The following is a 12,772-nucleotide window of genomic DNA, read 5'->3' as shown; positions in this document are numbered from 1 at the left end:
TGGCAAGCCAGGTGAGCTTGGCAGATTATCCCAATGGCTTTCAAAGCCTGAGGTGAGCACAGATATTCCTAGATTTGCCCAGATCTAGTTTAGTCATAGTTTATGTGAAATATCAGTATGCAGGGAGATGGTATTAACTAGCAAAGTATTCTTCCTTGTTGTTGAGATCTCAGTATCATTATTTCAAATGTTTTTGTATAGATAAATAGAAAATCATATGGCCATCAGTAATCTAGGACTATGTTGTTGGAATAGATAATTTATTATCTTAAAATAGTAAGTGTTAAGGTTGTGACACAGAGAGCTAAACTGGATTTTTAAAGTAAACTTTTTCTTTAAATATTAATGGGTATTTTGCATGTAGCAGTGTACAGCTAGACTGAATCCAGAGCCTCTAAAAAGTAAACCATGATTCACCTCTAAGCCTCTCATGACCTTACTCATCCTGGATTTCCCTTTCCCCTTCTTTTTTCAATTCTGGGATGGCAAAGGGGTTGAAAGTTCAGATAAATAGTCTGATTCACCTTTTTGCCTCAGTCTTTCTTTCAGTCTTCACACCTAGAAGGACATTTTAATTTCTGATGAAAGCTGAGATTCTGATCTCACCACATCATGCCTGGAACTGCAGCTCAGCACAAAGACTTAGAGACACTAAGTGTTAACAGGATCAACTGCTGGCAAAAACCAATCTAATAGGCAGTGAACATAGTTTACAAATTAGCTACTTCATACAACTCTGATGATGAATTTCAGACTTGTCTTGCCAAATCATCCCTATTACGTGTTTTGCACAGTACACGATGGAACATGAAAGATCTAACAGCTTTTAGAGGTGTAGCATTTAAGAATGCTTAAAGAAAAGAGAGATGCGATATCTGTTTCCTTCTACAGCAATATTACAGGGAATTAAAAAGCAAAATTAAAATACATTCTATGATGTCATTAGATGTTGAGAATTCCTATGCCACTTTATTTAATTAAATGTATTCTAAGCATCCTGTATACACAGTAAGTCAGTGAAGATGGGGAATAATAACATCAAAAGCAAATGAAGACATGGGAAAGATAATAATTGAGCTTCCCAGAAATTACATCCTGCAACCTGTTTTACAGAATGAAGTCATGCTCAAAATATGATAAGGTTGATCGATAACTGACAAGGACTACTACATCAAATTTAACAGTTTACTAATCTGGATTTTTGGTGCTGGCACTTTGGTGCTGGTTAATGGATGTTGTTCCAGTTTTCTCTAAATATTTGTGTTTTCACACAGGCAAAATAAAATCAAAGAAGTAGGACTTTCTTTTCCCTGGAGAATAATGTAAAAGAAAACATAATCATGTTCTGTTCCAAGATGGTGTTATGGGATCTTACTGATTTTTGGGGGGGGATTGTTACGTTGCTTTCTCTGTATACCTTTTCTCTTGCTGCTGCTAAAATCCCATTTACCTCCACAAAAATATGGGCAGATCTAAAATTCTAGATCTCTGTCCTAAAACTTGCTATTCACATCTTTAGCAGCATCAGCTAAAGGATTTTTACTAAAAAAACAAACAACAATATATTTTCAATAAGCAAATGTGAAACTATCAACATGGCAACAGTGTTTTGCTTTGTGTGCATGTATCTTATTTTAATTTATTATTTATGTACTTATTTGCTAGCTGTGGTCCTGTTTCCTAATTAATTCCTTATTTTTCCAGAACTCTCCATGATTTCGTAAAAAAATTCTATTGCAGTTTTCCCCAAGCAAGGACATCAAGGGAAGACTGAGCCTAACCTGTAGATTTAATATTGAATTTTTTCTCCATTCTAAGGATTTACAAGCATGAACTATTTCATGGAGTTCTTTGACTCCAGAGGTCTACTACCCAGCCCCATCTTTTTCCCTGCCATCGTTCTGATACTATTTAAGTTCAGCATTTAGAAATAGTTACTTTCAGTCAATATATATACCAGAGACAGGAAAAGCTGCAGAACTGCACTAGGAACATATTGACAGGAGATAGGAGACAAGAGCTAACTGGAAAATAAATCTCTGACCCCACTACCTACTCTCACACCATCACTCCCTTTTCTCCCTTTACACCAGGACTGCTAAACTCTCAGAAGGAAAATAATTTTCTTCCATAAAACTATCCAAAAAATAGCCTGAAAAGAAAATCCCCAGTGATAAGTGGTTGTCCTTTATTGAACAGGTTGGATAATAATAGTAACAGACTTGAAAGAGCATTTACATATCAGTGGAGATAAGTATGTACTCATAATTCTGTGTGTACTTCTCTATCAGCTGCAATAATGTTTCTGGAACCAAACCAATACTACTTAATTTAGGCCAATGTATCACAAAGTTCATTTGTGCTAACCAGCTTTATGCACTGAGTACAAAATACATCAAGTGCAATTTTACACTTACTATTTGGGGATCTCTTTTTCTTTTATTTTTAAGTAATTCTTTAGCATCATGCATGAATACAGTTGCATACTGAACAGAGGAATAGACACTATGGCAAGAAGATGAAGTTGACTAAATGTCTGACACTTCTTGGTTCTTTTAATGAATTATTTTAATTTAAAGGCTGAACTTTTCATAAATTATCCCTTGTTTTGACAGCAGTATAATGACAACAAAGATAGCAGTGGAACGTCTAAGAAAGTATACCAGAATCTGTGCTATCACTAAGTGATTTTTAGATCATCGAAAAGAAATCCCATACTTTTTCTACCGTATAGTCCTTCAACTTATATGAGTAACAGTATATGAAAGAGTAATCACTGCCCATAGCTAAACTCCTCTAAGATTCATTTGGTTGGTTGGTTTTAGAAGGAAAAAGAACAAGAACCATCCACAGTTCTATCCTTCCAGACACAGACTTCAGACTACACAACTTCACAAATTGTTCTTCCCTCCTGCTAAACATTGAGCCAAAAGCCTTGCAATTCTAACACAAAATTCATGGCAATGCTCCAAATAATTTCAGATGACAGGGGACAGCTCAAATGCTGGAATGTTTAGCTAGATCAGGACCAGAAGGCTGTTTGCCTTGCATGATCAAATTCATACTCATTAGAGAACTACAGAATTAATGCAGTTAATTATGCTGCTAACAATCTTCTTCGGGGAAAAAGATATATAGATTTGCCTAGTCTGAAAGAGATAGTAGGTATTTTTTTCTATCTTAATGGAATTCCTAGCATTTGTTTCTGATTTTGATTAGGTATGTGTCTCCTGTTGTATTTTGTTCAGGTGATTCACTCTTTTCTTAAGAACTGATATAGTTCAACTCTGAAAACTGCATAAAAGTTACCTACACCTGTGGATTGCTTGCATTGTGGGATGCATAATTAAAATAGTATTGTGGATGTATTTCACACTTAAATGAATTTTAAACATATTGCATTGTGCTAGTTATGCAAAATATTTTACAGGAGCTTCATTTTATGCTTATTATCAAATGGAATCATATTTTTATTTGGCAGAAATTATACTTGAATCTGCAGTAGAGAACATAGGGTTCTTCCTGAAGGATGTCTTCTTCCCTGTGCCATGTTTATTATAGTTAATCATATGCAGAAACAAACACAAGGAAAAAAGATCTCCTTAACATTTTGAAAGTCAAGAACAGAGTGGATATGTAAATAACACATTTTTGTTTCATAACATTGACAAAATAATTGTTTTGATCCAAACTGAAGTAACAGTGAATTGCCTTATAAAAAGACCATACAAAAACTAACATAAAAATAGTCTGAGTGAAATTAAATATTCATTCAACCTTAAACAATATTTTTTGTTTCATTTTGAACTGTTTTGACAACAGAAAAGGAATAAAAGTGTTTAGAAACTATTTGTAATATTGTAGGTATCCCCAGAAGCTTTTAGCTTGCAGTTAAATCCAAAGAGCGTTCATCTTCAGTCCTGCAGAGCTATATTCATCTTCCAGAGTGATTGGTATCCACATCACTCATACAGTGCCATGCTGCTTTACTTTGGCTATCCTGGATTGCTTTGCTAGCATTTTTTATGTTATATTTTTCTCACCCCACTCAGAACAGTTATTTGAGCTAGGGAGAGAAAGAATCTGTACACAGAATGGTGCTTAAGGTACTGTCACTAGCAGGGGAAAAAAAGTGTTCTCAGCTGTGATGAGAATCTGGAGGAGAGGCATCAAAAGCTGGTTCTAAACCTCATCCTCCTCTGATTTTGGGGTCAATGCTTACTTAGCAAGCAACTCATATAACAAATTCTTCTTCCGTGCTATCACAGAAAAAAAATCTCTATGTTTTTTTGAACATATTTTCTTTTTTCTAAAAAACCCCAACTTTTTGATCAATTTAGAAAAAAATTCAAAACCCAGGTCTGTGTTCTCCTGGATGCATAGCATACGGGTTACATTAGGTCATGTTCTGTCTGACCATGAATCTTGAATTCCCTTCTGCAGAGTAATACAGCTTCACTAAGAAGGGTGAAAATTTCCTGCAACATCCCATATCCTGGTGAAATGAATGTTTCCTGGAATAAGAAAGGATTTGAGGGTTTGAATCCCTCAAGCTGAGATTTGCATTCTACTCAAATCTTTAGCATCATGGATTCGTATAGTTGTGTCTTTAAGTAAAAGATATTAAAATTGTTTGTTCATGTAAATAAACGTACACTGGTTTTAACTCAATGAGCACCAAGCACTGGAGGTTTCAGGAGACCTATATTCAGAAATGCTAACTGTAAGAATTCACAGAGGTATGATATTAGCATTAAGACACTCAACTCTGACAACTGTTAGAGAATTTTTCTGGAAAGATTTAGGTGCCTGATTATTAAAAGGTTATACAAATCAGCCCCTTTAGAGCAGCTTTGGCAGGCGTCCTTTTCCTGAGAATTCGTGGCTGAATATGTCCTTAAACCCATTCTTTAATACTTTATAAAAATTTTTGTCTCATTTTCATTCAAGTACCAATACTGGGCGAAGCTCAGATTGATTCTCTTTTTATTCCCAACTGTCTGACAGCCCTTGAATAAAGACTACATTTTATGTAAATGGTTCAGTACCCACTAACCAAATGATAGACTTTGGCTCAAATGCTTGCATGTCCTTATAAATATACCTTCCATACCATGGAGACAAAAGCAATATCAACTCTGTAAGCTGGTATGCAAATAATTGTCAGATGTATCAGAAGAGAAATTTTTAATGGTGTTTCAAACTCCTGGTCTTCTGTCCACAGAAATAAAATTCTTCCTAGTATTTTCAAAACAATTTTTTGTAATTATACACTTTAAAATGTATGACAATTAGAAAAATTACTCTTTTGTCTTCTCTGTGTTAGTTCACACATACACTGCAAAAGTAACATAATGTTTCTATTTTTAAATATGTACTGACCACAAAGTTAATTTTCTGCTTTTGTTTCATATCTAGCATCTCAACACCTACAGACACCTGCTTTATTTTCATAGTTTTCTACTTTGAAAGATATGCACTTGCTTTTGATTTCAGAGAAAATGTTTCTTTCAACCTATTCCACAAATTATTTCTTAAACTGAAGAGAGAATAGAAACCGTCCACTAATATTCCTTGCTAGTAGCTTGGAATCCAGTCTTTCAAAAAAAAGCAAAAAAAGATTCATGTTTTCAGCTGTATTTCAGAGTTTCATAAAAACAGCCAAATTATTTCTACAGTTTTTTGCCATAAGCTCTTTTAGAAGAATTCAGACTCTGAATGATCTATTTAACCATAACTGTTCCTCTTGTTAAATTTGATTTAAATTTTGTTATTCTCTTTTACATAATTATACAGTAAACAAACTCATCTCTTACATTTGCCTATGATGAAATTAAGTATTAAAAAAGTTCATATTATAAAAGAAAGGCAGAAATGGAAAATGTTTTCTCATAACTAGCATATAAGAAAATAAATGTGGTTTTTTTACAGCTCTGTGTTAGAAAGCTTAAGTTGTTTATCTAATGCAAACATTATTACATCATATTCAATATTTATTTTTTCTCTCTTCAAGATGCTAAGGAGACTTTTTTGGGTAGATTATCAACTGTTTAGGTCCATCTAGTTGCTGCTGATTATTAAATTGATGTTTGTACTTTTTTTAGATGTACCATCAAATCCTTATGGAGTACGAGTTTTAGAGTTGTCACAAACCACTGCCAAAGTTTCGTTCAATAAGCCAGATTCGCATGGAGGTGTGCCCATTCATCATTACCAAGTGGATGTAAAAGAGATAGCCTCAGAAACCTGGAAAATAGTTCGCTCCCATGGAGTTCAAAGTAAGTATACAAAAAATAAATGGAAGTATTTTAACTTCAAAGCATGTCAAGGGAAAAGAATGCAAATATATGTTAACTGATTCTTTGTTTCTCCATTAGTCTTAGTCCAGTACCTGTATCTTCAGTTAATATTAATGAAGTCATAGAATCATAGAATGGTTTAGGTTGGAAGGGACCTTAAAGATCATCTTGTTCCAATCCCCCTGCCATGGGCAGGGACACCTCCCACTAGACCAGGTAGCTCAAAGCCCCGTCCAACCTGGCCTTGAACACTTCCAGGGTTGGGGCATCCACAACTTCTCTGGGCAACCTATGCCACTGGCTCACCACCCTCATGGTGGAGAATTTCTTCCTAATACCTAATCTAAATCTACCCTCTTTCAGTTTAAAGCCATTACCCCTTGTCTTATCACTACATGCCCTTGTAAAAAGTCCCTCTCCAGTTTTCTTGTAGGCCGCCTTCAGGTAGTGGAAGGCTGCTATAAGATCTCCCCGGAGCCTTCTCTTCTCCAGGCTGAACAAACCCAACTCTCTCAGCCTGTCTTCATAGGAGAGGTGCTCCAGTCCTCCGATCATCTTCATGGTCCTCCTCAGAGGGCCAAGACAGACCTCTGTATATCGATTAGAAATCTTACTGTAATCTTGTAAAAGTCAACCATTACTGTTTAGTTTTAAAAAATTTGGTGAACAAATTTACAATTATTTTGCATTTTGCACTGTCCAGTCAAATAGATATGAAGATTATTTTTTAAGCTATAAATTTCAAAGCAAGTGGAAATCACAGAGGAGTTAGTTTGTGAATGTACATTACGTATGCAGTTAACTTAAAAATTTTAAGTAAGCTATTTTAGGGTATTTAATCCTGGGCATTATTTACTGATTTGGAGCTACCTTTCTACATATCTGTTAATATTCATTATATCCGTTTCAAAAGCATATCTATAAAATGTTGTTCAACAAACATTAAATGCATTTGTTATATCTATTATCTATCTACTGTATTAGTGGGGATGCTACAAATGGGGCCAGTTCCTTGCCAGATCTATGCCTTCTTTGCACTTTCAAAAGGCAGAAAAAAATGTATAAGCCTGCCCAAACACACGAGAGTTCATCAAGTACATGCTGAGGTGGGGTGTTTATACAGAGTAATGTTAACAAAATACATTCAACAGATCAGTAATCCCTTGCATCCAAATTTACCCTTTGATATTTTTAGCAGGTAGTGCAAGTTAAAGCAGCCTGAACATTCTTCTGATTTATACATCAGGAGGTGAATGGTTTTACAGCTATCAGCACAGTGATGGGAGAAAAAATCTAATGTATGTTATCTCTTTCCCTTTCACATCCCATAATCCACACACAAAAATTCTGCACTAAGCAGAGCATGTTCCAAATTACAGAATTATTTCAAAGAAACATACAATGAACATGTAGTTAACATATATTCAAAGAAACATATAATGATTATTTTATCTTTTGTTTTTCTTAACCCAACACAGTAACTGTGTGTATAAACGTAATACTGTAAATCATAGTAGCATTCATTTTAGCCCAGTATAGCTTGTATTTCTTTGTATTGTTTCAGTACCAGAAGATCTAAAGAACACTTGTTTCCTCTAGTTGCAGGGCATACACATTAATGGACGTTAGTGTACCTCTTCTCTTCTTTTCATGTTATGTTTCAGACGAAGTTTGAGACTGTTTTTCTCATAGCTACTTCCTTCAGTGAATTGGCAGTAAATTTCTCTGATGAGAACTACAATATACCAAAAATTAAAACCTCAAGTGTAGTAGGGTGCAATGTACTCAAATGTGGACTAACCCAGTGACTACAGAGTGCAGTCACACAGATGCTTAATTTAAATGTAAAGCCACAATAAAAAAAAAGTCCGGAGTGTTAACTTTGTAGAACAGTGTATTTACCTTACTCCCCATAATACTCTTTCCTATTATTGCTGTTAATGTGAAGTTTATTAAAAGATTAATTGATTACATTAGGAAAGATGTATAACTCAACAGACCCTTGTTATTAGAGCTGACTAGAGCTGCCTTCAAAAGTTCACGCTTTGATTTTGAAACATTTTTTCAGCATTACATGTTTTTAAGTTGTTGTATACAGCTCATTTTGGAGATTTCTGTATAACATAAATTGATCTTCTTGGAATTATTTTAGTACAGTATCTGTTTGAATTGTATGGTAATTTATTCTAAAAACAGTAGAGTGGCAGGTACAAATACCTGCAGTTCTTATGAAGACAATACCACTGTAAAGCAGATTGTGAGTATTTAGGATCTCTGCTGCCATCCGTACTAAAATTGAATATACAGCTTCTTTGAGAAAAAGGCTGTATTAGTTCCTATATGCTGTCATGTTATTTCCCCACGTCTTCCTTTTGTGCAATTTGCCTTACTTTTTTCAGTTTATTCTTCTTTCTCACTTGGAAATTTTCAGGAGATTTACCTTCTTTCAAGGATGTCTTTTCTTCTTCATTTCATTGTCCCCCAATGGGAACACTGAGAGATTTTGTTGAAAAAGCAAAATAGGTCACTCTGGTTTTGGACATCTTAAAGGTACTTCTTAATAGCGTGTATTATCAGAGACTACTCCAAGTGATGACAAAAACTAGTAAATATGAAAACAACCTGAAAAGTCATCTTGGTCTACAAATAGATATGCTTAGTAAATAGATAAATATTGGGAAGGTAAACTTTACTGAGAGAACAGTGGACAATATTAAAAATTAATTCTAGATCCATAATTAATTCATGCTGTTTTCTGAAATCTCTATTTATTTACCCCTGCATAGAAAGATTGAGATTGTATATCCTATCTTTCTCTGAATTTATCTCTGAACTACTTTAGAAATCAAAAACTACTTCAGAATTTCAAATATTTGCTAAGCAGGAAGCATCTTGTTTTTGTTAATCTTGTTGGTGCTATACTATGGAATCACAGAATCACAGAATCACAGAATCACTACGGTTGGAAAAGACCTGTAAGATCATCAAGTCCAACCTGAAAAAAAAAAAAAAAAAAAAAAAAACCACAACCCACGCAAGCCAACCACCACACAACAACAACAAGGCACAACACACCAAAAACCAACCCACCCAACACCACACAGCACCATGTCCATCAAGCTACATCCCACAATGCCACATCCACACGCTCCTTGAATACCTCCAGGGAGGGTGACTACCACCTCCCTGGGCAGCCTATTCCAATGTTTCACTACTCTCTCAGTAAAGAAATTTTTCCTAATATCTAGCCTGAACCTCCCCGGCGCAACTTGAGGCCATTTCCTCTAGTCCTGTCACTAGTCACTTGGGAGAAGAGACCAACACCCACCTCTCTGCAACCCCCCTTCAGGTAGTTGTAGAGAGCGATAAGGTCTCCCCTCAGCCTCCTCTTCTCCAGGCTGAGCAACCCCAGCTCCCTCAGCCGCTCCTCATAAGACTTGTGCTCCAGACCCCTCACCAGCTTCGTCGCCCTTCTCTGGACACGCTCCAGCACCTCCATGTCTTTCTTGTAGTGAGGGGCCCAAAACTGAACACAGTATTCGAGGTGCGGCCTCACCAGCGCCGAGTACAGCGGCATGATCACCTCCCTGCTCCTGCTGGCCACACCATTTCTGATACAAGCCAGGATGCCGTTGGCCTTCTTGGCCACCTGGGCACACTGCTGGCTCATATTCAGCCGGGTGTCGATCAACACCCCCAGGTCCTTTTCTGCGGGGGAGCTTTCCAGCCACTCGTCCCCAAGCCTGTAGCGTTGCCTGGGGTTGTTGTGGCCAAAGTGTAGAACCCGGCACTTGGCCTTATTGAACTTCATCCGGTTGGCCTCAGCCCATTGATCCAGCCTGTCCAGATCCCTCTGCAAATTTGATAGGGAAATCAAAAGGGACCTGGTTGCATCTATCATAAGTTCTTGCAGATATTCTATAATGAGTTAAAAACTTTTTCTATTAGTGAGGTACTGTAGGGCCAAACAAGAAAAACAAGGTATGTTACCAAAACACAGACTGAACAGCTCCGAGCAGAAAAAGTCTTCCCAGACGGAGATGTCAAAAAGCAGTATTACTGTCCTTTTTTTTTTTTAATGAAAATTCTGCTAAATGTAACTGGAATATTTCTGAAAAATTCAGCCTTTGCTTGTTTCCTGAGCATTCAGAGGGTTTTAGCAAGTTTTCTAAAACATCTGTTTAGACCTCCCTCCCTTTATATTTTAGCCTACTTACAGTGTCATGGTAGGATAACATTGAGATATACTCTTCTAAATTCCTATTTTCAGTTCCTGAAAGAATTTTTAAAGCAGCTTTTCTTAGTGTGAAGGCTTTTCTTTTTTTCTTTTTGAGACATTTAGGATACTTTTAAGTCTTTTGAGCGATAAAAAAGCCTACATGTTTTTGAGACAGTTTCTCATTGTGTTTCGGTAACTAAGGACCACTTTCCTATCATGCCCCAACACCTTCTCAGCTGAGTGAGGAGAATGTTTAGACTACATGCAGTCAGTATTCTGTATTATGATCTGTAGTTGGGTCATCATAATTTCCATACTATGTCAATATTCCTTAATGGAAACAAAATCACTTTTTTCATCCGTTCACATTTTAGGGACAGGTTTATGGCTAAGATTCATATATAAATGCTGTTTACACAGGGGCAGTTAACTGCTTGCACATCTCAAGTAATGATGCATACATAATGCATGAGTCATGATTTTTTCCCAGCAGCCAGTGATAAACAATGCTGAAATTCTACAGGATGTCTTTTTAGCAGACTGACTTAACTCAGGAGTGATAAAACAGCACTGCAGCCCTTTCTTGCCACAATGTAGGTAATGTGTAAACTCCAAGACCATCTTTCAATGGAAGTAGGCAGACAAACCTACATGCAGGAGAAAGGTATGCCTGGAAGACTGTTAGCCTGCCAATACAGAGACTGTCAAGGCTAAACCAGGTCTTCTGGTCCCTCTCTACTATGACCGGGACTGGTGTAGTTGTATTCATACAGTCACAGAGAACAGCCATAAACTCATAAAATTAATGAAAACTGTATTTTTAAATGAAACAAACATAATGGAAATGTGTCTACAGAAGTTAGTTTATAAATAAAGCATTAATAAATGATTAATAGATGTTTCAAAAAGTTGTTGAAAGGAATTGCTACTAAGGCTAACAAGTCATTAATTTTTTTACAATTATGACCCAATAACTATGTATAAAACCTCCTACAAGTAGGATTATAATTGTCTGGTTTTATTTATATGAAACATACAATAGATGCTTACCAAAGTTGTTAGGCATTCTTATGTAATCAAACATCCAGTAAATACAAATAAGTTTAAACAGAAAAAATTAAGCAGTATGAAATGAGTTCTGTGCAAATCTATTCAAACAGCCTGCAATTCTCTTCATCTAGAAAGAACACTGCCAGTTTCTTCAAAGAATACCTCAAAAGGTGGCTTTTGTCTCAAACTGTACTGGTTTGAGCTGTTTTCAGATCAAATTAAGGAGAAAATTCCAGAGTCTTGGAGATGTAGCCAAGAATATCTGTTTCCCTATTCCATCCCCTTTGTCTTTTATAATGAAGAAGATTTCATTTTAAAGTCTATGCTGATTGCAGCTATTGAAGGAGAACACGGAAAGTGAAGAAATCATTCTGATACACCAACTTCAGGCTATTTAGGGATTTAAAATTCTTAACACTATCATAGTTCACCAAGAGATCAGTGAGCAAATGGTAGCCAGATTTTTAGCTGCTTGTTAGGTGCTCTTCTGAATATGAAAATTGTTTTGTTGTAGGCTAGCTGCAAATCTCTGTACAGCTTTGCTTTACAGTCAGGGTGCAGTGGTGCTCCTGTGGGCTCGAATCTGAGGGGAGGTGGGTGGGTAGGGACAGTCAGGGCTAACAGTGCCCTCAGGGCCCAGACATTTATGACCCTGTCAGTAGTGCAGAGAAGGCCACTAATCTTGAAGTAACAGAAGTGTGGATAATATTGACAAGGTTCATTCTCCAAGGTGAGTTTGCATCCTTTCAGCCAGACAACTGTTAAACCCCTGAGTGTGGGGTATTGCCCATCCATCGTCAAGAAGGGGATAACAACCAGTGAAGAGCATTTGCTGTAGACACAAAGAAACCAGTGAGAAGGTGTAAGGTACCTGTGCTGGGAAAAATTGTCTTATTACAATCTTTTGTCTAATTTTAAAAAAAAAGGACATTCACTGATCAGTTTCCGAGTAATCAGGAAAGACTTCATGAGAAAAAACCTGCCTTATTTTTCCCTTTCAAGCAGTATTGAGTTTTCCAAGGAAGAAACAGGATGGATTCAGAGACTGTGAGATTCAGTCCTTCAGATCCCTTCAGTCCTTCAGAAAGCACTGCTGGTAAAACTCTAATAAGAGGAGCCATCAAGGTCTTGTCAACACTAGTAATTCTGGTTCACAGGCAGCAAATAATGTATTCATAATGAAAGGAACTTAGCTTATACACAA

At 36.4% G+C, this 12,772-nt stretch overlaps 1 protein-coding gene across 1 annotated transcript in view; it reads left to right on the top strand.

The window, feature by feature from the left end:
* Positions 1-12,772, top strand: part of NCAM2 (neural cell adhesion molecule 2) — a 314,409-nt gene that overhangs the window by 234,985 nt on the left and 66,652 nt on the right. Inside the window, 1 exon segment of the mRNA XM_059819966.1 lies at positions 6,105-6,278. Coding sequence (XP_059675949.1) covers positions 6,105-6,278 — 174 coding nt within the window.

The sequence above is a fragment of the Gavia stellata genome, chromosome 1, assembly GCF_030936135.1.
Source record: "Gavia stellata isolate bGavSte3 chromosome 1, bGavSte3.hap2, whole genome shotgun sequence".
In the NCBI taxonomy this organism is placed as follows: Eukaryota; Metazoa; Chordata; class Aves; order Gaviiformes; family Gaviidae; genus Gavia; species Gavia stellata.
Note: the sequence above shows the minus strand (reverse complement) of the source record. Positions and strands in the feature narration are given on the sequence as shown.